Genomic DNA, 27963 nt, shown 5'->3' on the forward strand with positions numbered 1-27963 from the left:
GTGCTGCTCCTGAGCCGGAGGCAGCAAGGAGGGACAGTTCTTGTCAAGTCCATGTTTTTTTTGTTTTTTTTTACTATTACAATGCACAACACACAACATGTTGCTTGTGTCCTGTGGAATATGAAAGGAAATTCAGCACCTCAAACTTGTCACCCTCCTCATCAAACAAATAACAAACCATTTTTGCCATTTTTTTCACCCACCGCTTTCCCTCCACCTTTGACAGATACATGTCGAAGGAGGGGTGATCCTTTGCAAAACAGGATCACCCCATAAGACGTGAAGTTCTCTAGATGTCCTGAATCATCAGAAGTTCTCCTTTGTCAAACTTTCCCATATTCTTTTGCTTGCTTCCCCCCCCCCAGAACACATTGTTCACTTGCTGCCTAACATAGACCACTCATGGATGTAATCTGCGTTATTTATTACACTTGTCAGAAATCATAGAGTTATGCCTGACTGGAATACAACACAAACATTTTTAAAGCTTTCTATTCAATCCGGTGTGTACATTAGGACATCATTGTGCTAATGTACAACAAATGAAGCACCCCTCAAAACACACAAAATCAATCCTTATTCATAAATAGCTATATAATCAAATTATCTCAATACAATCCGGCCATATAGACAGAATAGTACATTATTGAATAATGCGTTTAACAGATCCCAATTTACTGATTACGTCTAATTAATTATCGGGTGATTTGTTTGTTTTGCTTATGCTCATGAAGCTTTGACAGCGCGTATATTATTTCCCTAAACAAAGCGGTGAAGCCTGCCAGCAGTTTTTTTGTTTACCGGTGAGCAGGGCCGGTATCCAGGGGAGGAGGGTGTTTACCTGCTCTGTTGCCCGGTGACACGTACGACGTCAGTGGTTTGGCAACGCCCCTGACTCCAAGGCTTCGTTTCATTGACGCTCTTTTAAGGTGGTATGAGACTGACTGGTGAATTCACTTTCACCGAATAGTGTCTAATTCCTTTGCGAGCCCCCTCTTAGACACGCGGACAGACGCACTTGGATATTGAAGACCTCTTGTCTGCTGCTGTTTTGCGTGGCCCTCCCCTCCTCTCCTCCTCCCCACCACCACCACCACCCGCGGCGCGAGAATTGGAGATCCACCTTAAATCAACTGTTGACAGAACAAGAACTCTTCTCTCCGCCCATATCCGAACCGAGCCAGTTTAAAGAGGAGTCTCACCTTCCCGGCTACGTTATCACCGAGAAACACACCGGCGTACCGAGAACAGCCGGACGCGTTGGGACATATCCGCTGCTATTGGTCAAGACTTCCCGGACTGCTATTAAAGCGCGTGAAGAGGCGCGCGCCGTGACACACACACACAGGAGCCGGCGAAACACGAAGAGATACAAAACTGCTGTGGATGATATTCAGATTGTTTGGATTTATCTAAGAGTTTGGGTTGCCTTAACGTACCAAAGCTGGGGCAACAGACTGAAACTCAGCTCAATTCCCAGCGAAGCTTTACGGTTTTCGCCACAATAATTGGTAAGTACGCAAGTCTAACATTTTCTTTTATATTTTTCTTTGGAAAGTTTGCTAGTGGTTGAGAAGTTTTGGGAAAGCTTGACTCGGGCTTTGTTCTATCGGAAGGGTCAAAACTCTGTTCACCGTCCTTCGTGTGAGTTTTGACAACGCAACTAATTTATTTCATCGCGAATTTCACGTTGAACTTGAGATGTGTCATCATGTGTCATGCGCAAAGAAGGATAATTGTCTCCTTGTATCGTTAGACTTAAAGGTTACACTATATATATATATATATATATATATATATATATATATATATATATATATATATATATATTTACTGATAACATTAGTTTAATAAAGAATGAATGGCACGACTGCAGGTTTTTATTGTGGCAGCCTCTTCCACTAGGGGGCGACTGAGTATCTCGTTTTATGTCAGTTTGCCCACAGATCTTTTTGCTCTGAAGGCAGTCAGTCGACGTATCTCAAGTAAATACACCTCCAAGTGTTCTATCACATATTTCTCTTCTCTCTTTTTTTTCAAATTAAGAGTAGAGGCTCACAAAAAAAAAAAAGTGATTGAAGCAGTGCGTGATGTGACCTCTTGCACGAACCTGCTGGATCGGCTGCGGTATTCCGGTTTCTCGATTCGCTGGAACACGTGGGATGAATACGGCACCCATTCTGAGTTCCGCCGTATCCTGGTTCCCTTCGGGAATGGCTAATTGTTTACAATGTGGACATTTGCATAATATTCTCGGCCGTTTTAGCGATGCTGCGCGTCTGCACGCTTCTGGGCTCACGGAGAGGAAGTTCTATAAATATTACAGTATATCCGATAAGACTTACTGGAAACAGGTCGTTACGGTTAACAGCAAGTATTTAAAGTAGATAGTGCTACCTGAAAAAAAACACACACACACACAAAAACCCAATACTGATACTTTTACAGTATGGACCTTCGCAAAAGCAGTCTGGACTCTGATGAGTAGTTATTTTGAGGATAAGTGCTATTTTGAGCGTGTCGCGCAGTTCCCACTCACACGCAGTCCTTTTAGAAATGAATGCTGAGAAATTTGAGAAATAATAGAAAGTGTAAGTATCAGTTAGTTACGCCGGTAATCACCGATATAAACATATTATTTCAACCCTCCTCTGCCTTGGTAGATTTGAAGGAACTCGGACGAGCAGCTTTGAAGCCTCTGCGGTGTGGGCACATACTTTGTTCAATGCTGTAATTTATTATGAATGGCCTAAACTCGTCTGCCCTCCACGTGGGTGTGGATCTCGCATTTTAATTGGCCGACGTCGGCAGCGTCCTGAAAGAGCTCCGCCGCGATTGGCCCGGTCGCTCCGGGGGCTGTGGGCGGATTCTCGTCGACGGTGGAAGTGGGATACTTTGTGACAATGTTCATTGTCGGTACATCCACTGGGGCTGCTGTAGGTTTGAGAGCGCTGCGGAGAGCCTCTCGCTTCTAAGCCGAACAGGGCTTGCAGCTCCGCTCCTCTGAAGGTTGCAGCAACCTCAGTTTAGCGTTCACAAGGAGTTTATTACTGTTATTGCATTTTATTTTTTTCCATCATCAAACCTCGCATTTTTAAAGGTTATTACATACGATCGCCTACATATTTTTTTTTCTGCTGACAGTATCATTCCGTGTCTGTTTGGCTTTTGCCCAATGTAGCATTTCGGAAGACTTGCTTGCAACTTGGAAAGAAAAGAGAAAAAAATAACGCTGCAAGGACATTTAAATACGGAGATTAAGCAAAGGCAAAAGCGACTCTGCGGTGTTCGTTGATTTCCTGCGGGGACGTTCTCATGAAATCGACCGGACTTGGTTTCATTCTGACGCTCGGAGGACGCACGGAAGGGTTAACAGACAGAAGCCTCTGCTGAATGCTGCCTTCCAAAGAGACGATAGTCGAAGCGACGGATTCCGCTTCCTCCTCCTGAAAGCCTTTCTTCATCCCGACTCTTGCTCGTCTTTCCCTTCCTCCTTCCCTTCCCGTCCCTCCCCCCTCCCCACCCCTGCCGTCTCCGAGCACAGGTTATCGAATGGACCAGCATCCCAGCGCCCGAAGCTGCACCAGTCGCGGGACTTCGTCCTGCGAGGCCGTCCCGGCTGAACCCTCCATGAATCTGTACATCCACTCCACCACCGGCACACGCTTCGAGCTCTCTCTGCCCCAGGAGGAGACCGTGGAGGGACTGAAGAGAAGGCTCTCGCAAAGACTCAAAGTACCCAGAGAGAGACTCGCTCTGCTGCACAAAGAGACGTGAGTACATCTGGACGGTGGCGTTTTAACAGAATGCATTGTGTAGGATAACGATCTCGCGATTTCTGCGAGGTATTTTCCTTTAAGAAACCTCTCTTTGCGCGCACTGACATCACCAGCCGTAACAGTATTCTGCAGTTTTAAGATGGGCACATTTGTTGCGTTAACCCTTTCATGCTCAGGTGATTTTTTTTCCCCGGTCCACACAGAAAGACTAGGAGGAGTAACCTTGCCTGCAGTGGTCTAGGTGTACATGAAAACCGTTCACATTAAACTGCTGAGTTAGTGCACACCTTTGCTAAAACTGCGCCAGCACTGTTGGGAGATGAAATCTGCAGACTTGAATTGAGTCAAATGCAGAAAGCAAGGCTCTGTAGCTCTGCTGTATGAATCAAAACATGCATTCATAAGAGGAGTTTCTGCATTGATAAGATGCTTAACAACACCCATATTTGGGATAATAATGTAGTGGGATCGACTGGCCAGAGTACTGTTGAATACTCAGGAACTGCAGCCATAGCAGTATTAAAGCAGGCCTGCGAAGGACAAGGAATAGTTAACCCTTTTGTTATTTCAGACTAAAGCTCTCAAATGCTCTGCAACTTAAGCAAAAGGCAGCGCAAGTGGCGTTATTTCAAAACTGGTAACAGGGGTTGCTCTACATGCAAACAGTTGGCATTGTTTTTCGATCTGCTTCCCCTCCTACCTATTGTAATCACCCTATAAATCACATCATCCTTTAAAGCCTGAACAGGGTTCTTAATCTCCTCTTGCGCCTCGGAAGTGCAGGCCTCCTGCAAAGCCGGCTCTGCCAGCCTTTGTTCAGCTGCATTTGGGTCATGCATGTGCAGCAGGCTGTCCGAAGCATCCTTTGCTTGGGGAAGAAGAAGAAGAGCAACACACGAACACCGTGTTCATGGGGTGTCGCGATCTACAGGGAAGCAGTATTTTGGAGCAGACATGGCTGCTCCTGTTCTGCAACAAACATCAAAGTGCAGAATGAAGAAGACCCATTTCGGGATGTGTGGTTGTATAAAATCTGAAATCGTAAAATTGTTTAAGCCACTAATTATAAAACTGCGTTGTACAGCCATTTGTTTCTTGTCACAGCTTTTGCAGTTTGTTCTGTCTGTTCGCACAGCCAGAAGAAAGTACTTACCTCCACTTAGGCAAGTGGCAGCAGTGCCAAATATCCACTGCGAGCACTTGTCAAGCTGCACTATAGTCGAAATTGAAAAATGACAGCCCAATCAATACATCTCTTTCATGAAGCTTTTCACCCACGGCTCTTTTCCAAACTAGTTTTGAAGTCTGCCTAGCACCCCCGAAGTTGCCCAAGCACTCCTTGCTGAGGGGTGTTTGGGTGTCTACAGAGAGAAGATACTGTCAGCACAGTCTAATTATCTCGATCTGTGTAACCCTGCAGGCGACTAAGTTCAGGCAAACTCCAGGATCTAGGCATCTCTGATGGGAGCAAGTTAACACTTGTACCAACAGTCGAAGCAGGATTAATGGTAAGCCTTGTCCTAATGTTATTTTGATTTAGCTTGGAATAAAATTACAGAAAGCACATTCAGTTTATTTAAAAGCTGCAAAAACACTTTTGTTTACATAAAGCATAAATGTCTTTTTTATTATTATTATTTGTGTGCAGTCTCAGGCATCAAGACCAGAGCAGTCAGTAATGCAAGCCTTGGAGAGTCTAACAGAAACTCAGGTAAGGAAATTGTTTGCTTTGAATTACAAGTACGTTGCAAATAAACAGATATTCATATTTATGGTTCTATCTCTGTTTATGAGCTTTCACAAGATCTGGATGTTTTAACTGTAGTTAGCTGTGTTCAGAAATTACTTAATTTGATACAAGCTGTGCAAGTCTGCACAGTGATGCATCAATTGTTTAATCTTGGCCCCCTAAACAAGCCAAGCTAGGCGTCCTGTGTGAGCTGTTGGTATATAATAAGCAGCAACACCCTTCTGTATCCTAGTAACGTCTGCGATAGTGTGTGTGTGTGTGTGTGTGTGTGTTTGTGCGTTTGCCTGTGCATGCACGCTGCTACAGGAGGCTACGAGAGAGTAAACTGCACACAAAAAGACTTATTTCTGAGCGCATAAGAGGCCTGATGCTCACTTTCATGTTTCTATTTCTACAATCTCTCTCTCCACTTCTTCTGTATTTCATGGACTTAATAGACACACAGAAGCACACGCACACACACACGCACGCACGCATACTGGCTAGTTTCCAGGAAGTGTGCTGAGGCTGCATGGCAATTGAGTACACTAGTCTCACTCACTCATAAACAGAGTGCTGGATCATCAGATGGCAGCCTTCTCATTCTGTATTAGCATAGGGTTCCTGGAAGCCTTCGTGCATATATGTCCTAAGATGGGCCCACACCCTGCTCTTACAGTGAAACAGCTCTTTAGGCCTTATAAAATACAGAATGTATTTCAGTTAGTGTGACATGACTCACTGAAATAATCAATAGTGAGAGTAAAGGGAAAAAAAAAGCTTTGCATAAGCCACAGAAAGAAACTTGCTGAGAAGAGAGATGATAAGGCCGAACACACTTAGACAACACTGTGACGTATGAAGTTGTGTGCAGCTGACTGACTGACTCACATCCACTTCCTTTTGGCGGTGTTGGGCAAGGCTGAGACGTACGTAACTGCATCAGTGTGATGTCAAACCGATGGTGAAACTGAGCACTTGGGTGTGCAAGGTTTTGTCCGGTGAACGACGCCGACCTGCAATCAGTCAGAATTTTTATTGGAGGATGTGGAAGAGATAGCAAGCTGTGGTTCTCTATGGCCTCCCTGATAATTTTATGGTGGAAATCCTGGCCTCGTCATCTGTGTGTGAACTCAGCATGCGCCTCATAGCGCTGACAACAGATGACTGCATGTGTGTAGGTGTGTGGACATGTTGCTCTGTGTGTGTGTGTGTGTGTATTTTTTTCTCCGCACTAGTGGGCTGGAAGTAAGCCTTGCCCTTCAATAATAAAAAAGAAGGTGCGTGTGTGTATATATATATATATATATATATATATATATATATATATATATATATATATATATGTATTTTTTTTTTCTTTACCAGATGTAGATGATAATTCAACTGCCTACCCAGAATAGCAGCTTTCTCACTTTGCCTCTCATCTGAGTCGTAACCCTATGTTGCCAAGATTCGTTATGAGTCAGATACTGTTTCTTAAGAACTGCTTACCGTTTACATTACTTCCGGATTCATTTGCTGATTGTAGTCCTGCAGAAGAAGACTGTGACAATAAAGGGCAGCGTGTGAATCATATCAATGTGAGGGGGAAAGTTCACGAAAAGGCCTAACACTGCTTTGTGTGTTTATGTTCTGAGAAATTGATTGAATTTATAATTCATGCAGCAAAATGGAATGCTACAGAAGTTGGGGAGATTAGTGATACAGGGTAAGATTAGAAAATAGGAGCACAAAAGCTCTCCCTCATTTCCTTTCTTCCTTCTAACTCCAGTTGGGGGGCGGGCTATCAAAAATCAATCAATGCACTTAGCTTTTTAAAAGCGTCTGACACGGTAATTGATATCCCTAAACACCTTAAAATAGCCTCCGGGTGATTCAGGGTGGTTTTTGGTAGTCACAGATGAAGTGGACATAAACCCGCAGACCCCCTTTATTTAAGCACATATCTTTCTAAATGTCTCTCTGGTTAAGTGAGAGTCCCATTTCAAATTTGAGTGTTTTTCCAGGAAGTGTGTGTTCATGGAATATGGACTGGGTGGATCACCTCATGTGTTCTCCTTCATCTGGATTAGATGTCCCCGTCTAGCGGCTATATAGCTAGGAAAGCAGCTTGCTGGAACACGCTGATTTGTCTGAGGAATGTGTGTGTGCGTGTGCGTGCGTGTGTCACGTTATAGGGAAATGTTTTATGGAAGTCAAGATCTGGTAATTATCGAAATTATGTTTTTCTCCCCAGTGTCCCCCATTTTCTCCTTCTCCCTCTCTTGTTCCTGCTTAACAGCTCTCTCAAGGCACTATAATTTAAATGTGCTGCGGTTTGCAAGTTTGGCTGTAGCTGCCTCTGTTTGGCCATGATGGCTGGCTTCTTTAGCTGCCTTAATTCCTCGTCTGGCATCAACTAGGGCCTTTTTTTCATGACATCTAAGCTGTATTAAGCCACTGACTCCTGACAGCCCATCAGAATGCGCTCGCCTGCTCTACTTGCTTCTCCTTCTGTCTGCTAAGGAGACGTTGTGTGTACAGCTTATATTTACACTCACAGATCTGAATTGAAAGGATGTACTTAGAAGGATTTCTGATCTTTGTAATAAAAAACCTGAACCATATAATAAAGCGAACGTATACTTGTATAGCAGCCAGTCAAGTAACATGAAGGGAACTCAAACAGTGACATAATTGAATCTTTTATTGTTGTTGCAGTTGACAGAAACAGAAATAATTTGTGTTACTTTTGAAACGTAGAGACTATTTGCTCATTGATGCACGTTGATGCTTGAATAAAAGCCAACTAGGCGGGCAGCCATCACCCTCACCATCCCCCTACAAATGCACTTCCCCCCATTTAGTCATCTCTTTGTTCCTGTCTTAAAGCATCAGCACCAAACTGCCCAGCTCACAAACCATCAATGCTTGAGTCACTCTTTAAGCCCACAGTCCTTGTTTTTACTGCATGCATGCATTGGCTGCTGTCGCAGAGTCAAGCCAGAGTGGTGCATCCTGATTTCAGAATCAATATCCTGCCCAACTAGAGTGATGCTCAGATGGCTGCAAATTGACAAATTTTGCCTTGAATGCGCACAGATTGCTGAGGGAGGAAGATGTGTGCTGCCATTCCATATGTCCCAGTAGAATACACTGTTACATATCTGCTCTACTTTTCCTCTCTCGCTCCCACCGACAGGCACCTCTTGTCCTTATGCCTCCCCCCCGCCTACCCCCCACAAACCCACCGTTCCCGCTCATCTTTGTCTCACTCAAGTAACCACGGATGGAGTTCAGCTTTGCCATTGTCCCTGCAAGCAGACAAAAAAAAGACCTAACAATCTGTCTGCAGTCACCTCTGCATTACCCTTACCTAATTTCCTGTGCTCTGCATCCCTCAGGGAGTGCCAAAGTCGACATGACAGGCGGAGGGGAGATGAAAGGGAAGAGGTCTGGACGAGTCATTCAGTAATACGTCCAGCTGTGTTTGTGTATGGTGTACCCTGGAACATTGGGGGTAGTTGATGGGATGACTACACATGCCGTTGGGCAATAAAGGCCGTAACGTACAGAAAGATTTGTGTACCTGTGACTGTCTATGTCTCGGTTCGAGGCTGTGCGTAAAACAGCTCAATGCACATGGTCGATATGTTTCTCTTTCCAGGCTTGCTACCTGTGCACCACCTTATCTACATGCTAGTTAATCAACCCTATTGGCACTACTGGAAATCATTGGAAAGTAATTGCATTGAGGATTTCTGAGTGCAAAGAATTGAAAAATTACCAACTGAGTCCAATGGCCAGTGTGACAAGATCCCTGTGTCCTTTTGCCATCATTGAAGTAAAAAAATAAGCATTTTTTTGTGCTTGTAGATTAAGAGAAAGAGTCTTTGCTCTCTACAATGATAATTTGCCTTCTTTGTTCTATCAATGAAAGCTACAGAAATTAATTTGCTACTGGATGTCTAAATCAAATTGTGTACAGAAGAAAAGACAATGCTGATCTGAAGGCCCATTCAGTCCCTTCTCATGTAAATCCTGGCCTTGAAAATCGCATTAATAAGCTGATCACACAGTATTTTTGCACCTGTGTAATCCTTTTTGTATTGCTTAAACACACAGTTGAAGGGAGATGTTGGAATGAGCTTAGGGAATCAAGGTGTGTTGTGGGGCAATCAAGAGAGGTGGATTTTGCTGTGGATTTCATTGTCCTATTGTGCACATGCATCTGGTCGCATTGGGCTTATGTGGGCGTACGCATGTGCCAACATTCATTTTTAATGTCTTTATCTTTGTGTGTTCCCTCGTTGAGCGGCCAGGGGAGTCTTATTTGCCTATGTTCGAGTCGTGACTGTCATTGTTTTCCATTCCTCTGTGACACGGTGCTTTTGTGATTGGAGTAGAAGGCATCGTGACTAGTGTGGCTATTGTGTGGGAGGACGGAGGCCAGGAATATCAGGTCTTATAGCCACCACCCATATCTAAAGCCCCCAGTCTGAAACAGACAGGCATAGGTCAAAGTGACTGAGGTTTTTACAAAGAGATTTTGAAAGAGGAAGTTTTGGATGCATCGCAGCTGTTTCTGCACTGCTTTGTTGACTTCCTTTATCCATGTTCCCTCACTGTCTTTCCCTTAACTTTTTTCTCTCATACCTTTACCTTCATTTGCAGCATATGTTGTTGTCAATTGTCTCCACGTCCTCACAACAGCAGTTGTGGTCATTTTGTTTCGTCAATTCTGGGGTTGTGGTTAGTACAAGTGAAGAAAATGGTGCACTATTTTCATGAACTTGATTGTTTTGAACTTTGCCACTCTAGGCTCTCTTTTAACTCAAGTGAGTACATTTTCTGGAAGTGAATTGGACATTACTTATTGCTCACTCTGTCTGTTTCTTATCAAACCATATTACAGACAGCTATCTTTCTAATATATCCATTCAGGAGCCCTCTACCCCCTCCTGGTTACCTTTAGGATTTAGGGCATGGTGCAACTCATTGATTTTTATTTTCCTTGTCTCTTTCAAGAGCCTGTTATTGCATCTTTAGCTTGTGTGTCTGCTCAGAGACTATCAATAGTGTCCTGTTGCAATCAAACCATCTAGGTCGATGGGCAGGTTAATAAGCAGCTTTTGAAGCTTACCTTTCACCTCGCCGTTCGACAGGTGAGCAGCTGCATTGGAACCGAAATGTGGCTGGAGAAACCGGCTTCCTTCTCTTGTGACTTCCCTCCCTCCACCCCCCTCCTGTCCCGCCTTCCAATCCTCTATCCTCTTTTCTCGACACAAAGCTGCTCAGTTGTTCATGAATGTCAGCTCAGAGCTGCCAGCACGCTCCATCCCCCATCCTCCCAGCCTCTTTTAGACTCTCAGCCTCTCTCTTCCTCCCTCAGTCCTTATCTCTCTGCCTTACTTCGCTTAGTGTGCAAAGGAAGAACGACTGCAAATGAGTTCCTTGAACCACAGGGACCCCAATAAATAAAACTGTCAGGCAGAGATGTCGAAAGGGAAAAAAAGGGGTGGGAGCCAGAGGCACACTCTCGCTGAATATTTCATCACCCTCTACCACTCTGACACCCTACCCCCAATGCCCGCATCTTCCATTCCCCCTTCACCATCCTGGTTCCCTCTGTCCCTCATATCACCTTTTCCACTCCTCTTCCTCTCCTCCATCTTGTCTCCACTCATCCCTCCAAACTGCCCCTTATCATATTCTTCCCATTCAGTGCACGGCAACCAACACCTCCCGCTAAACAAAATACCATGTCCTGGCTGGCAGTGATGAAAACTGACGGATTGATGGGACTGGCTTGTTAGCCAGCTCCTTATTTTTTGCATGCCACTTCTGTTATTGCAGCTTTTTGAGACACTCCTTTGTCTCAGAGGGGCCCTCCACTTTCCTTGTCCTGTAGTGGTTAGAGTCCATCTATCCCTTTTCAAATTTATACTTACATTTTATATCCTACAATTGGCACTTCCTGTATCCAGTTCTTACCTGTAAGCATGTATGTCATGTTATAGCTGTGTATTCAAACCTCTATACATCAATTTATTTTTGTTCGTAGCCATCTTATTTTACAATAAGATAAGCCCACTTATCTAAGGTAAAATCACTTCTGAAAACTTCACAGTACTCTATTTCTATTTATCTTGGTTCTTGTGACCATTCTTACCAGCTGAATTTTATGAAATATAACAGATTAGCAACACTGATTAAATCAGAACAATTATAATTGACTTCCTGCTAGTAAATATTATTTATTGAAGTCTTAAAACCACATTTCCTTGCAGAACACTGAGTGGAGTGTAGAGATTTATTTGAACTTGTCAGTTGCCAAACCAATACAGAACATACCCCTAGTGGATATTAATTCATATTTGGTATATCGGAAAAGTGCAACAGTAGAAGTTGTTGTTTATACCTGGAGAAATAGGAGCCTACCAAAACTTCAAAGTAACATCATGGCTAAGAGACCAGCAGCCATTGTGCCTTTCCTATAAAATGGCAAAGGTTGAACCTAGAAGAAAGGTGGCAGATGGTTAGAGGCTGAAAAACCAGCAAAAACAGAACTCTCTTTTGTTTGCTTGTAATGTCTAGAAGCCTATCTAGTGTTGGTCCTGACGTCAGCGGTGGCCAGCTACATTAGCTGTCTTGGCTGGGCTCTCGAGAGCAGACAGGCATGTTTGGACTGGAGCTGAGCTGCTAGCCGAGACCACTGGGAATCATTTACCAGCCAATTCTCCATTGCCAGAGAGCCCCACTCCCTCCCATCTACCATCTTTCTCTCATACAGACATATAGACACACTCTCCAACACATTTCCTCCTCTTGTTTCTCTCTTAGTCTCTGTCCGTCTGGAAAAGGCTTGTTGTTACACGATCGCTTGCCAATCTAGCCTCTGGCAGGCAGGCTGTAACATCTTCCGCCTCCTCCCATCCCTTAAGAGATAAGAACTATTTCAGGTGTTCCACTCCACAGCTCAGAGCTACACAGACCATTTGCCCTTCTCTTATATTTTCTTTTCTGGGGTCTAAGAATTGTTGGGGAAAAGGCATGTTTTCAGGAGAGGAATTTCACACCTGAAGGTTTCAGTGTGGCTCTTTGTGTTTATCTTCTGGGGGAATGTGAAAGATGACCGCAGAGATATGAGCTGCCAATCAGATAGTCAACGAGATGTTCCATGTCATTTTCCCTTCTAATGAGACGTGGATGTTTATGTGGGTTTGTGGCCTTTTAGTTGCTTGCCTGAAGCCGAGGTTGTTGTGGGTGGTATGTGTATCTGCAGAGACCCCAAATGAGTCACATTCAGTGTTACACACATTTAGCTCACATGTATGTGAGATCTAACACGGCCTGTGCGAGCGACTTCTAATTTGACTTCATGACTCAATGGCTGAGACTTGTGAGTGTCAAAAATCGAACGGAGGAGGGAAAAGAAGGAGAAGAAGGAAAAAACTAACGAGGTGCGAGGAAGAAAGCTTGCCTCTCTTGGAGGCTAATTTGAAGCCTGCCATGTGGTGTTGTGAGCTCAGTGGGAGTACATGATTTTCATCTTGGTGGTTTTGAATAATCCACACTGGTTATTATAAGGGTAATCAAGCCTCCTCTTTGTTTCTCCTGCTGTCACTCACTGTCATGTCTTTTTTGTCACTTTCTTTTTTTGCCTTTGCTTGCACACCCTCACACAGAAAAACAAAGTTGTAAAGCAAATACCCTGTTTAGTCTTGGCACCTTTAAATGTTCCTAAACAATGATTTTGGATTGAAGTATTTTCCAGTCCTGGGAGAGTTGAGTTATTTCGAGGACTCTATCGTATTTTACAAACATTGCATCTATACATCCATGGTTTATAAGTTTGTCATAAACTCATAACCAAGCTTTGTATTGGTGTACATAGGTGATTGGATGAAAATCATTGCAATCTCTAAAAATATGAGCCTGGAAAATCATAGGCTATTGTCATGATAATTATGTAGGAGTCCTAATTTCGCACGATCCTTTCCAGGAAGAGATTTCCAAAATGCTCTCTCTTTTGTCTGATGCTCACACACCCACCAGATACAGGTGTAGGTAAAGTTCACTACACTCACGACCTTCTACTTTAGCACTGAGTTGTTTTGCACATGTTTTTTTGTAGTAACGGTTGTCAGTTTTTTTTCTGATTTCTCAATTAAATGTCTCAGGTGAAGTTTAGAATCAATACGAGTGCTGTATGCATGTGCAGAATGAGAGGTGTGATCAGGAGCAGAGAGAAATACTCACTCATTAGCCCTTTGCACCAACCCCCCACATGCTTTTCTCTGTGTTTGTTTTGTGGTCTCCCTTGGGGTCTTTGACGTAGTGTTGGCTGACTGTTGACTTTCTCTCTCCCCTGACAGCTGTCAGTCACTGCCTTAGTCAGGTCTGTTCCTTTTTCTTTCTCCTTCCCCCCACGACCTTTGGATTCTGCCTCCCTCTTTGAGTCGCATACATATACACGCCTTCTTTCTATCAGGCAACCTTTTGTGTGTAGAGTTTCATGCAATACCCTGCCCCACCCTGCCCTCCTCCTCACTTCACACCACACCTTACGCCTGCTGAGTTTGTTGCCTTACCATGTTGCGGTAATCATTGCGGGTGTGGACTGTATCAACAATCCATCAGCAGCCGAGTTTGCATTCAGAAAAGAAAGAAAACCTTAGTTATGTTTGTGTTGGGACCTCCTGAATTTTTTTTTTCTACTTTGGTATTTGAACATTTACCTTGCGAATTTCAGCCATCATATCATCTCAACTCGCTCAGATCTTTTAGTTGTCTATCCTCTCATTTTCCATCTGCTTTCCCCCCTCACCATGTCAATAGCAATGTCTAAAGGTCACCCTGGCAATACTGGAGTCGCGGTCGATAGAGAAATAAATAAGCACAAGAAAATGGAGAGTTCTTTTTGAGGACAGGCTGGTGATTTGGTGATTTTGGGGTTAACTGTTGCCAAGATGTTAGAAGTAAAGTTGAAAAATGTACATAGTACAAAGGCCAAGCAAGAAAGAGTGGCCCCTCATCCTCTCTATCTCCTGCCAAAATCTATGCTCTTTTCTGCCCTTATTTAGATTGTTGTTTCTGACTCCTTTCCCTCTTGGGTCTAAAAGCACACAGGCAGCAAGGGCCGTTGAACTATTTTTGAATAAATATGACACTTTGTATTTGCTTGAAAAGGGTTGTTTCTGTTTGCTTTAGTTTGGGAGCAGTTTTAGATGTCATCACTATTGAGTCTTCAAGACCAAGAACCTCTCTGACCCCTTGATGACTCCGCGTTGAAAAGACGCAGACTTTAAAAGCCACATTCAGCACAGAATGTTTGGTATTTAGCGTGAAGCTTCCAAGCCAAGTCCTAACAAATCAGCTAGCCTGTGTGCCGTTGCGTGCATCTATCCGGGCCATGGGTGGGTCACTGAAGACCTCGACACTTGGCCCTTGTTTATCGTTGCCAGAACTCCAAAAATGGGCAGCGCTTCCAGATCCGCTGCAGATCCACAGACAATTGAGTATTCTATGCTCGAGAGGCAGGCGGGGTGTATTTCCTGAACGTGGGACAGATTTTTCAGGCAACAAGCCAGATAGAAGGGTGGCCTTTGTCTCTGAGATGAATGACACTGCTGACTAAGAGTGGACCCAGAGACAGTTGGAGGAGAGCAAAGAGTAGAGTCTGTGTGTGTTTGTGTGTTTTCCAATAGGTCTCCTTATCCTGAAGTAAATAGTCCACTGTTACAAAACTGTGAATGATTGGATGGTGGTCTAAATGTGGTATGCCTGTGTCTCTATGAGAAGTGGGGCTCAGAGCACTTTTGTGTCTAATTCAAATGCTGTCTATAACAAAAAATATCCATTTACCATGAAGGAATTCAATTCAATTAGCTTCCCTTGAGAAAAGCATGCTGAGCGGTCTCATAAAATACAAACATTACTCAAAGTATTTTCTGTTTTTATGTTTATGTGAATACAGGTCAGTGACTTCCTGTCCGGCCGCTCCCCCCTCACCTTGGCACTGCGTGTAGGGGACCACATGATGTTCGTTCAGCTTCAGTTGGCAGCACAGCAATCTGGGGGTCCCCAGCTCCAGCACCGGCACCTCATAAGCCGGGGAAACACAGAGGCCGCCACAGGACAGCCCACAGTGCAGCCGCCCCGAGTTCCCCACATTCACCCGCACTCCCCCCAGCACCACCCCCAGCAGCCACACAATCACCCCAGCCCCCATCCTGTCCCTTCCGCCTCCTCTTCCTCAAGCTCACCTTCCTTCCCATTGCCAAACACGCACCACCAGCCGCTTCCTCCTATGTACCACCAGTCGCCCTCCTCCCCTCACTGTAGCCCCCCTACTCCGCCACCCCACTCCCCTCGCCCATCTCACATCCCCGGGGGACTTTTCCGCTCTCCATCTCATCATCACCATCATCATCATCACCATCACCACTACCACCAGCCCTCCTCCAGTCAACCCAGCCATGACATTGGCCAGGTCAGCCCTGTAGCCCCGGTTTTGTGCCCTGAGGTAAGACCCCAGGAAATCCATGGTCTTCCTTTTTATATTTAAGTATTTTTTTTTGTGAAAATACCTATTGCTTGTCTTGCATATACACTAGATCCATTCATATTTTGCCATAACTAAATAATGAGACAAACTTTATCATGCACACAAATATTCAATTCTCCAATGAGGATATGATTATTCCTCATGACGCTACAACATGCATTCTCTTCTCTTAGCATTCAAAAAATGGCTAAATGTATTAAGCCAAAGTTAATACATACTGGTGCTGTATAAAATAGTAAAGTAAGCTTTCATAATGTAAATATTGGGATTTAAAAAAAGATTTTCACAGCTCACATATATAAACATTTGCTTGTGTAATAAAGTGGAAAGTGTATGTCACAAACACTCACACTTAATTTTTGTCTCTGTTGTGTTTTTGCTTCAGGCTAACTGCAACACCAACAGCCCTGGCAGTGGCTCTAGTCCTTCAACACGCTCACGAAAACCTGGAGCCATTATTGAGAGCTTTGTCAACCATGCTCCCGGAGTCTTCTCAGGGACCTTTTCAGGTGAGCAGTCACTGAGCTCCACATTGAAAATATTGCTAACTGCACAAAATGAAGTCGAACAACTTATAGTGCATCATTTTGTAAAACTTTTCTCTATCTTTCTTCCTCTCTCAGGCACTTTGCACCCTAACTGCCAAGACAGCAATGGGCGTCCAAGACGTGATATCGGTACCATCCTGCAGATCCTCAATGACCTCCTGAGTGCCACTCGGCACTACCAGGGCATGCCCCCCTCCCTCACCCAGCTTCGTTACCAGACTCAGTGTGGGTCGCCCACCTCCCCATCTCCCTCACCACCTCCTTCACCCCCAGTTGCTGGGATGACGGGCCTCTCTGCCAAAGCTACCTCTGTGCCTGCTGGCAGCCATCCTCCAACTCTTCATCCACTGGTCCAGTGCCAGAGCCAGATCCGCATGTGCAAACCCCCTGGTGAGTGAGCCCTCTACATACACCTTTTCATCTAAGCATGTCAAAAACACAAACAGAAGCACACCCCTCACCCCTAGTTATGCCGAGTCTTTGTTAGTCCCTTAACGCCCTAACGGCCTCACGAAGCAGATGTTCTTGCATTTGGCACCGCTTTGGGGGTGTATGTCTGTGTGCACATTTGTGTTAAATGACAATACAGCCACTCATTTTTGCAAAGCTCTGTTCTTGTTTCACGATCAAATGAAAAATCCATTGTCATCTCTGTCTTTCTGTTTCTGTTCTCATAACGCATCATGGGTATCTCAGTTTGGTTGGGATGACTTTACATCACTGTGCTTCATGTGCTTATTTTTATCTTTTAAAATACTGACAGTAGTTGAACTGAAAATTCTGACTGAAGAACAAAAACACTCAAGCATACGTCCCTTGGGTTTTTAAGCAGACAAAAAGAGGAAGTGAATAAAGGAGATGGGGGTCTCCTTAGTAATGCAATACAAGCTTCTCCAGGCCTGTTCAGTCAGGCTCCCCTTGTCAGTCAGAGTTGGCTTTGTTTTTGTGCATCAAGGAGATAGGTTTACCTTTTCAAGCCTGGGCTGGGCTATGTTTAGATTAGATTAGGCTTTGGGTTACTTAACCTGTGTCCTAAAGAAGAGCTGCAGCTGGGACATGCATGGACCGGACAAACCTTGACAGGTCCTCGTTTTAAGAGGGTTGGGCCAGGACAGGTGTTGGAGTGCACATGATACAATTCTGGTGCAGAGCTTGGATGTTTTCAAACCTTCTTTTCTGAGCAGCTACTCTGGATGTTGAGTGTCTGACAGATGTCCAGAACTGATAACATTCAGGCAGTGTTGTGAGGTTAGACTGACTGTGTGGAGAAAAACTGCATTGTCTTCTAATTCTTCCTTATCTTCTGCTGAGGAAATTCAGCCACTCTGTAGTGAAACACTGGTGAATCTTGTGGACAATGACCACATATTGTGGAATAGTCGTCTTTGGGTGGACCCTAAAAGAAAGTGCTTAGTGTTTAATATTTTCTGTTGACTGAAAAAAGAAACAAATACATATTCATTGTTGTCTTCTGGCTTTGTCTCATGTTGTGTGTTCGCTGCTTGAAAGCAGTACAAGAACATTCAGAGTTATTGTAAAGACTGAACCCGGCATCAGTGGGACTAACAACTTTTCCACTGCCGTACTCTTGAGTATCTTCACAAGTGTTCACTGAACAGTTGTAATAACACAGGCTTATTTTCCTATTTTAGAAAAGACCATTCCTTCACTTCCCCACTTGTCCATACTCACCCCGCCCTTTCTTCCCCTCCCCCTTTCCCTATTCTTGCCATGTCACTTCATCTGCACTCAACCACCCACGCCACTGCCCCCTCTCCCTATTAGCTGACAAAAACAGCCCCGACTGTAGAATCCATCTCTCTGTCCGTCTCCTATTCGCCCCCGTCTCTTTCCACGTCTGTGTTGTGCATCAATACATTGTCTGTGTTCATTTGGTCTTTAAAAATAGACTTGTCCAAAAATCAGCCCTGAGAAGCACTGTGAGCTCTACAGCAGTGAGGGAAGGAGAAGACACTGGAGGACAAGAGTTGTTGAATCCACTCTGAGCTACTTATCCTATGAGTGTTTATATTCTGCCATCAACCATATCAAATGTTAAGTTTAACCAGAGACTATGGATGAAATAGGAGCCCATCTTTTGTTGTTTCTCTCAGTTTTCCAGACTTGATTTGCAAACCTTAGTGACACCATGGCAGACTCCATGTGCCTCTTTGTGTTCTATTCTACATAGAAAGCTACAAGCAAACCAATGACTGAGCTCTGTAGGACAATCTTATCACTCAACAACTGATGGAGGAGTTACTGGACTTAACACTGCAGCTTAATTCAGAGGAACCTTCATTCATTCAGCTCCAGTTAAAGAAAAAGTGCACTTCTCATCTGCCTGAGTACATAGCCGAACTCAGGTTGAGGCTGCCTCTCGAAAATGTCACCTATCTTGGCTGTCTCTTGAGTCTTTAATCTTTCTGCTGCAAGTTCATGAATAGAAAAAAAAAAACTCTCAACACATGTGCATGCAGCTAGTCCCAGGGCTCATTCAAGCAGCCAGCTTTTCCGCTCTCGCTGTGTAAAACTGCTGAGTTGTGAGGATTTGTCAACATGGGAGTCATGTTGAGTTTGAACAGGGGGGCATTAGCATGGTCTAGCAGACTGATTGTTAAGCTAAATTCCTTTGCTATGTAGCGTGGACTGACCCCACCATCCGCCCTGCAGCCTTCAGTGTTGATCACCCCCTGCCTAGGCTATCCTATTGTGTGAGGGGTGTATATAGAGCACCATGCTGGACCATTGTGGGTCAGAGAAGGGGAGGCCTATGGGATTATATGGGTACCTTTTAGCCCTACAGCTGCTTTCGTTCAAACTGAGCACACAAAGACCGGGCAAAACAGAAGCAAAGTTGGCTCTGAAAGGTTCTCCAACAGCTCCCTTCCCCCTCATGTGTGTCTTCCACATCCTTTAACTTGCCCTTGTCTCCTTTTGATTTGTCAGTTCATGTTAACTTCGTGCAGGCTAAGACAGGGCAAGGCAGGGGGAAAGGAAGGGTGACTGTGAATGAGGCAGAGACAGAGAAAGATTCTTTGCCCTTAACCTCATTGAGGGTTGTACTTAAACCATGACCCACATGGTACTCATTCTGCCAGCAAACTTAACTCCTCTCTCATCGCCAGCCAATATTCACTGGGATGCACATGCGCCACTAAAACTCACCGAATGCCCCCAGCGACTCTACACAGCCACAGAGGTATCCAGGAAAGCCAGCCAAGCACATCAGTTGCCCTTTCATAGTCGGGAAGGAGAGGAGAAGAAGGAGGGAATGCAAATGAAGTCTAAAAGTCATTGAAGAGCTTGTGTCCCTGCAGGGCCGTCAATGCCCTTTCACTGGCTGTCAGGATGCTCATATTACTTCTTCTTTGATTGGTTGCTTCAGTATGTATCTCTGTAGGTTGAGTAATCTTTAGTTTTTTACTGAGTGGAACTGGGTATACCAACTATAGCCTTTAGTTCCATATAGGATTATCACACCGTTGAGGCACATTTTTGGACTCTGCTTTTTGTAAAGCTATCACTCTCTGGTCGAGATCTTGGCTGATTTCAACTGCTTTTTAGGAACTATGGTAAAGAAAAGTCAAAGAACATTGCTCGAAATACCTTTTTGCTTACTGTCACTGGCAGTCAAAATTGGAGCAATGCTGCACTATGCGTGCACAAAAGCAGATGATGTAAAATAGGGATTTCCTAAAATATTAAAGCAAATGCTGACTTATAACAATAAGTCTTCTGTTACTATTACTATCAGCTTGTTGAGCTAGCATTACAAAAACAGTAGTTCCAGTTTTTTTTTTTAGCTGGCCCTCTGACCAATTAAGACTGACCAATCTAAAAACCTGACAAACAATTGTTGTGGTCAACAATTGTTTTTTTGTTGTTGTTTGTTTGTTAGTATTTATTCATTTCTGTTTTTTTCCCCCTTACAATAATAATCTAAGATACATTTAAATGTATGTCTTACTGGTCATTATTATACTAGTTTAATTCGAAAATGAATTATTTATTTTATTTGCACCTACAATGGAGAGAATGCGGTCTGTAATACTAGATTGAAACCAAAGCAGATATTCATGCAGTATGATTCTCTCTTCCTTTCCTTTCTTGGCCTCGTTTTTCCCCCCTCCATTGTCTTCCCCTCCCTCCCTCGCTCCTTCCTCTGGTTTTCTGGATGCTCAGCAAACACAATGTTCTCTGTGCAAGATCACACGACTTATCAAGACAAACAAACAAACAACAGCAATAAGACAACTGCAAATGAAAGCCAATCTTTACACAATCAATAGAAGGAGAAGCTCCTTTAATCTTCCTCTGTGTCCTGGACGCTGCAGCCCTCCTCCTTCTTTCATTCTTCCTTTCTCTCTCCATCCTTTGCCTGCTTACTCCTCCGTCCACCCACTCTACCCACCCTCTGGACCATCTATCCCCCCTCCCCTCACCCTACCCCTTCTTCAGTCCTGGCTGTGTTGCTGGGCTGGGCTCAAAGGCAAGGGAAACTGACTGATGCATTGATTATTCATAGATCACCTCTTTGCTCTTTGACTGTTTTTCTCATTTTTTTTTTCTACGCCTGGCATATTTACGAAACATGCTTCAAAGGGTCGGGCAGGGATCATTTTGGAGAGGGAGAACGGACCGCTCAGGAGGTTTTGGTGTGGCTGGTGTTAAGATAAAAGAGGGAAAGAGATTGGCATTTCCTTCCTCTGTGCCCTTGAGCTGTACTCTGTTTGATACTGGTGGTACATTTCTAAAAAAAGGAACCATTGTTGCTTCCTTGTTTATCTTTCCTGTGTCACACAAGGTTGTGTTTGGGTAAGGGTTCCCTAAAGCTCTCCTTTGCATTTATAACCTATGTCGGCTCTCTGTGGGTGCAATTGTGCTTGCGTCAAACCCCAGCCCATCCAATCAGCCTGAGCCAATCTGTGTGTGTGTGTGTGTGTGTGTGTGTGTGTGTGTGTGTGTGTGTGTGTGTGTGTGTGTGTGTGTGTGTGTGTGTGTGTGTGTGTGTGTGTGTGTGTGTGTGTGTGTGTGCCTGTGCTACGCGGATTGTCTGTTCTTTTTGTATTCAGCCCTAATAATAGCCCTACTGTCATAAACATAGTCTGGAGATCCCTGCGGCCAGCTGTGTCCGGCCCAGCCGCCCAGGGCTCCGGTAGTGACGCTCATGAATGGCCGAGCTCACACACGCACACAAACACAAGTTTGGTGGCGCTCCAAGCACATTCCCAGAACTCTTGCCAAGCCAAAGGCCAAGACCTCCTGCCGCCCCACCAAACTGCCCTCTGTGTGTGTGTGTGTTTCCTTCTGCAATGCTAAGATGAGAGCAAATGTAACACCCTCCCACCCCTTTATGAAACCAAGACTAACAGACTATCTTGTCAAGGTAAAAGGAAGTAAATCGGTGCAGAGAAACAGATTTAAGTCCATAGGCAAACAGTGGCTTTCTGTTTTTTCATTATGTGCGCCAGCTTCTCTTCAGACTAGTATGTGCACATAATAAGAAGGCGAAGGGAGGACCAGTGAGGAGAACAAAGCCTCGCAGCAACGTTTGTGGCTTTCACATGGTGCAGAAGGAACAATGGATGCATTGCCGGCCACCACTACTCCCCCTCTCACCCCTCACCTCTGGCATATTGGCTTCGTTCCTGAGGGGTGTCACATTGTCCTCAAAGAGCAGCATCTGGATGCACATGTATGCTGGTGTCAGGGCCGACCGTGTTGAAGTAAAAAAATATATGTATGGTACGACTAATGCAATGTAAAGACGTTTACCTTTTTCGACTCCTTACCTCCATTTCTAGTTTTCCAAAAGCCTCTCATCACTTTGCTTAAGTAAACACTGGTATAGCATAATAAATAGTCCCGGAAGGGGGAAATGCTTTGCACTGCTCTACCTGATAAGCAAATCAGAGAAAAGAGGTAAATGAAGCCCACACCGAGTCCGGAATTCATTCCAATAGAGAGGAGGAAAGCAGAGGAGGCCATAATCGATTCTGCAAACTGACACCTACGGCTGATCCTTTACCCTCCACCTTTTTCCTCCATCGTTTATTCCATCCCCCCGGCCTCAAGGGGAGGAATTCCTTAACCCACGCCGCCGTCCCCCTCCTCGCTGCGTCCCCCAGCCGCCCTCCCTCCACCTCTTTCTCTTCTCCGCACAGCACCACCTAGCTGTCTCTGGGGAGACATGGGCCAAGATACTGGAGAGGGAGGGGTGAGCTAAGGGGTAAAAAGGGCGCAATGTTTGGAGGAAGAGGGGGCACTCAACAAGCTGCGATTTGGAAGCGAGAGCTATAATAAAGAAATAGAAGAAAAAAGAACTATTTTAGTCTCTCACTCTCTCTTCTCGCTCTCTCATCGCTTACAATTTCCATTCGCTTGCATTTTCTATTGAAAGCCAATAGCGTTGTCCGGGGCTGGAGATGGATGGCTGCACTAGAGCTAAGGTTTAATCAATAGGTCTTTTTAATTTGCCATCGATCCACGTTAAAAGCTACTGCGCCTGTTGGTGTGTGTGTGTGTGTGTGTGTGGACCTTTCGAAAGCATGCTCGTGTGCATCCATAGCCATGCATGACTGTACACACCGTGTGTGTGAGTGTGCGTGCGTGCGAGTGTGTATTTGCGTGTGTGTAATGCGGATTCCAGCGTGTCCGTGTGTGTGTTCTCGTGCACGGCAGAGATGGCTGCTGTGCTTCGGTTTATTGACATCCAAGCCCAATATTTAATTATTTAATTCCAAGACAGATACTAATGGAGCTAGCTAATAGATTGCGGTTGCCTTCCCTTCCTTCTAAGCTCTCCGAATATACGCATAAATGGAATTAGGCTCGACTTGGCCAGTGTTGGGATAGCATTCACAGTGCAATGTAAGACCTCTCCCTGGAGACTGGAGTCTCCTATAGGCACATCAACAGCTAGAAATGCACTTAGGAGAACACAAACCCACTGAAGCATGTCATACTTAATTGTGTTTGCAAATATCATAGGAAGCCATGAGCGTGTGCTGGCTCTTTCATGTGTTTTTACCTTTATCGCCCCTGCTTATGGCTCTCAAGAAGATTCTGTTCTGGGAAAAAAAAAAAAAAAACACACAGAGTGAGGAAGCTGATGGGAAGTGAACCAAAAAATTTAACATGGAGTATCTGCTTTTAAGTTTGGAACACACAGAAAAGGAGCGAAACATGTCAAAGAAATATTATCAAAAAACGATAAGATTGGCTTTTTTATAAGTCTGAAAATAGGAAATTGGTTTTGTGCAAGAAGTTTGTGCAACTTTTAACATGTTTGATAAACAGCATGATAAACGAGCACCTCTACCTTACGCTTAAAATGTATTCGAGTGGTAAAAAACCCCAACAATATCATGATTTTGTAGTTTATTTCACCAGTTACTTAATGCAAGTCTCAAACAGAAATATTAACGCGCCCCTTTGTCTTTGTTTTGGCAGGTGACCGCATACGTCAGACTGAGAACCGAGCGACTCGCTGCAAGGTGGAGCGTCTGCAGCTGCTGATGCAGCAGAAGCGTCTGCGCCGGAAGGCCAGGCGGGACCAGCGAGCGCCCTACCAGTGGCTGCCGAACCGCAAGGCCGGGCGTAGCAACAGCAACAGCAGCATGTCCAGCGAGGGCTCCCTGGATCTGGACTTTGACGACTCGGTCTGGAAGCCCGACGTCAAGGCCGACTTAAAGTCCGAGTTCGTGATGGCCTGAACCTTATCCACCCCCATTCTTCGTGAAGATTCGTAGAATTTGTGAAGCGTTTCTTGGGATTAATGTGGAATTATATTATGAAGGCTGTGTCTTGGCAGGAGGTGAGGGGAGAGAAAAAGTTGTCCTTGTGACTGTTATCTGCCACATGGGAGAAACAACCCCACCCCCCTTCCCCACTTGCCCCCCCCCCATGCAGACGCTAATCCCATTCTGTCCTTCACAGCTGACCTTGTGAAAAAGCAGCAACAATAGCAAAGGAACTTCAGTGTGATGCTTGGACTTTACAGGCAAAACAACTGGACTTTACAGTGTACAAGACTTTGATTTTCGAGGTGTGATGTCAGATCACATCTCCACTTGAGCAAAGCAGAATTTAGTAAGTGGTGGTGGTATTTTCAGAATTTTTTTGTTTTTCCCTACATTTTTTTTAAGTGCACTCTGGGCAGAAATGAAGAGATCCACACTGGACTTATGAACAGAACAGGAGCACCAGAGACTGTGGAAATATTCCGATGGGCATTCTTATTATTCTCAAAACCAATCAATCGGAGTCCAGTTTTGTTTTTCCTCTGTTACGGAGTGGTTAAACCTTTTTTTTTCTTTCTTTTTTCCACTTTTAAGCATATTATATTTTATAAACAAAAAAAAGAAACAATATGTAGCATTGTTCACAAAGCATTCAGGTTTTCATATAACAGTTCAAAGTACTTGTTTATTTGCACATGATGTTGATTTATAACAGCTGGTCAATATGTGCAAGGGGGAGGAGTCGGTGGTGGGGCCTGAAATAGAACAATAATAATAATAAAAAAAAAAAAGAAAAAAGAAAATGACTATTGAAGTATTGGTGTTGACCTCAGTGACAAAGGGTATCGATAGGAACGATTAATAAATGAACAAAATGAATTAATATTACAAAGTGCTTTAGAGGATTTTAAAATCTTTAAAGAAAAAAATATATATGATAGAAAACTCTATTTTTGTTTCTCTTCCTATCTGCTGTTTTCTAAAAACAGCAGCCCTCTGCGGCTTTTAGTCAAGTTGTTGACTGTCAGCAAATATGTGCATTCATTCAACCATTTGTTTGCCCGTTTGTGGAATTATCTCGTCTCGCCACAACAAACCAGACAGAGCGATCCATCCCCATCATCCAGCAGACCTGAATTGACTTATCCGAGGGAGTTTTGTGTACATAACTGTGACGATTTACAAACGTTTATGAGGGTGTGTGTGTGTATGTTTGGCTTTTATTTTTATTACAATTTTGTTTTAGAATATTCCATTGTTTTGCCGTCATCTCCTGAGTAAACCCCGCGGTCCCTTCACGTCGTGTCGATCAGCCGCAGCGGAGGCGTGGGTCGACCGAAGCGGCTCGCTTAAAGTTTGAGGCCCTTTATCACTAGTGTTATCGAAAGAGGGAGGAGCAGCGGAGTCATTTTTTCTGGCATCAATATCTAGTGCCTGGACCAGTACACCCATTGACATATCAGGTTAGGCCTTCCACAGTTTTGCTGCTACACATGGGAGCTTAAAAACGACACAAAAGAGGAAAAAAGGAAAATCAAAGCTACGGGGGGAAAGGTGACATTTCTTTGCATGCAAAGGTGTGAAATTACAAAGATCCTTTTTTTTATATATATATTGATGGAAGAGAAAATACAAAGTGGTGCTTTGGTAATGAAGGTTAACAACATGCATGAATTTGTGAAAAGAAAATGAAACAATGCTGCTTTTGTTGGTTAGGTTTTTGTGACCTAACGTTTTAATGTTTGTTTAAAGAAAAAGAAAAAAAAAAAGTGTCCCGCTCAAGAGTGACAATGCAAAACCAAAACAGATGAAGATGAACTCGCGTTGTGTCTCGGCCTCGAACATTTCTGTTGTGTTCCGATGAAGATGACGATGAGCAAAGAGCAAATGACTCTCTTCCTCTCTCTCTCTCTCAAAGCCCCAAGCACTGTTTTTTTTTCTTTTGTTTCGTTTTTTTTTTCTTTTTGTTACCCAGACAGCCGACAAAAACTGTTTAGCCAAGCCTCTTCCTCCTCCTCCTCCTCCTCCTCCCAGCCCGAACGCCAACAGAGGCTCGCGTGGACATACGTCCGCAGGGAACCAGCAGACCGGTGGATTTAAAAGAACTGTCTGTCAAAATCCACCCGAGAGAAGCATCGTTTATCAGCCTGTCTGACTGACCGCCCTACACCACTATTGCACTCCCAGAGATTGCAGTGAGAGATTACCTTTTTTTTGGGGTAAACCTCATAATTTTTGTTTTCATTGTTTTTATTTTATTTTTTTTAAGTGGCCTTACCTTTCACTAAAAAAATAAATAAAAATGAGAGACAGTTGGGGACAATGGGGATGGGAATGTTTTGTTTTCTTTCCTGTTGTTTGTTAGTTTTCTTTGGGTTTTTTTTTTTTTCAAACTTTCTGTGCATATCGTCGTTGGACTTTTCATCAAGGCACCATTTTGTTGTCACTGAGGACACTGGGCATTTGTTGTTTAGTGCTTTTAGCTGGTGGAGTCTCTATTATGTCAAGGCTTCTGTGCCTTAAAAATTGCCCTCACGGTGTTAGTGTCCATTGAAGCTCGTTTTCATTGGTTAATATGTGACTGTAGTATCCGCAGCCATGACGGTCATAGATTTTAGGGGTGAATCTTGTTTGAGCGAAGCCAGTACTATTCGGTGATAGGTGTTGTTCCTCAAACAAGGTCTTTGTCCCGTTTCTTTATTGTGTTGCCATGTTTGTTGCTCTGTTATTTGAACCTCATGTCCCTCCGAGCAGAACTTAGACGGAAAGAAGCAGTCCTGACTCAGAATGAGAAAGGTCCTGTAAGGACTTCAGACTACATGCACTTCCTGTTTCCATGGACATGACAATTATTAAAGGACAAATGAACCCCGAGCCCCTCCCAAATTTTATTTATTCTCCTTTTTTCTTTTTCTTTTTTTTTTACCTATATGTATGAAATATACTCTGTGTGTGCCTCACTTCTGTGTGAAACTCAAAAAGAAGAAACAAAACAAACAAAAAAAAGATGACAAAAAGCATTACAGAGAGGATAAATAAGAGACAGTACGTTGGTGGAAATCCTGATCATTTAAGTTGCCTGTTCTTTCTTGTAGCCAACTATTGAAAATAACAGGTTTCAAGAATACAATTTACAATGTTCTAGCTCTAGACCGGTGTAGCACATGTGTGACTGTATTAATTTATGAAACCAAAATGGTAACTGTGAATTATGTATTTCTTTGTGCATTTTTAAAGAAAAACAAACAAAACAAAAAATCGGTGGGGGAGAAGGTTGTCGGGGCACGGGCCCCAGCCTGTGTCGGAAAACAAGCTTTTCTTTTTGTTTCTTCTGGTGGATTCTGACGGAAACCGAGACTTGTTTCCGAAAAGTAAAAAAAAAGAAAAAAAAAAAAAGAAAAAAAATGCTTAAAAACAAAAAAGATATGAATATATTTTTTTTTCTTAAGCAATACATTTCAGTGTGACTTGTGATAGAACATTTTCTTTTTTAGGTAATAAATAAATAAAAAGCAAAATGAGAACATCAGATGGTCTTCGTGTGCAGTCATTCAATAACGTTGAATCAAACAAACTCCTCTGCCTTTTATTTCACAAAGTAACTCAATAT

General features: G+C 43.8%; 1 protein-coding gene across 2 annotated transcripts; it reads left to right on the forward strand.

Moving 5' to 3' along the window:
- The first annotated feature begins 912 nt into the window (after positions 1–912).
- Positions 913–27882, forward strand: midn (midnolin). Of its 2 annotated transcripts, none has more exons than XM_055049001.1 (8): positions 913–1511; positions 3182–3773; positions 5200–5287; positions 5428–5490; positions 15470–16018; positions 16446–16569; positions 16684–16998; positions 24064–27882. In XM_055049001.1, the coding sequence occupies exons 2-8, from the start codon at positions 3553–3555 to the stop codon at positions 24324–24326; spliced, it is 1623 nt and encodes a 540-aa protein (XP_054904976.1). In that variant the 5' UTR covers positions 913–1511; positions 3182–3552; the 3' UTR covers positions 24327–27882. The 2 variants fall into 2 exon arrangements, with proteins under 2 accessions (XP_054904976.1, XP_054904966.1); XM_055048991.1 differs by having other exon boundaries at positions 3545–3773.
- The last annotated feature ends 81 nt before the right edge of the window (positions 27883–27963 follow it).

The sequence above is a fragment of the Poeciliopsis prolifica genome, unplaced genomic scaffold, assembly GCF_027474105.1.
Source record: "Poeciliopsis prolifica strain line A6 unplaced genomic scaffold, Auburn_PproV2 SCAFFOLD002, whole genome shotgun sequence".
Taxonomy (NCBI): domain Eukaryota; kingdom Metazoa; phylum Chordata; class Actinopteri; order Cyprinodontiformes; family Poeciliidae; genus Poeciliopsis; species Poeciliopsis prolifica.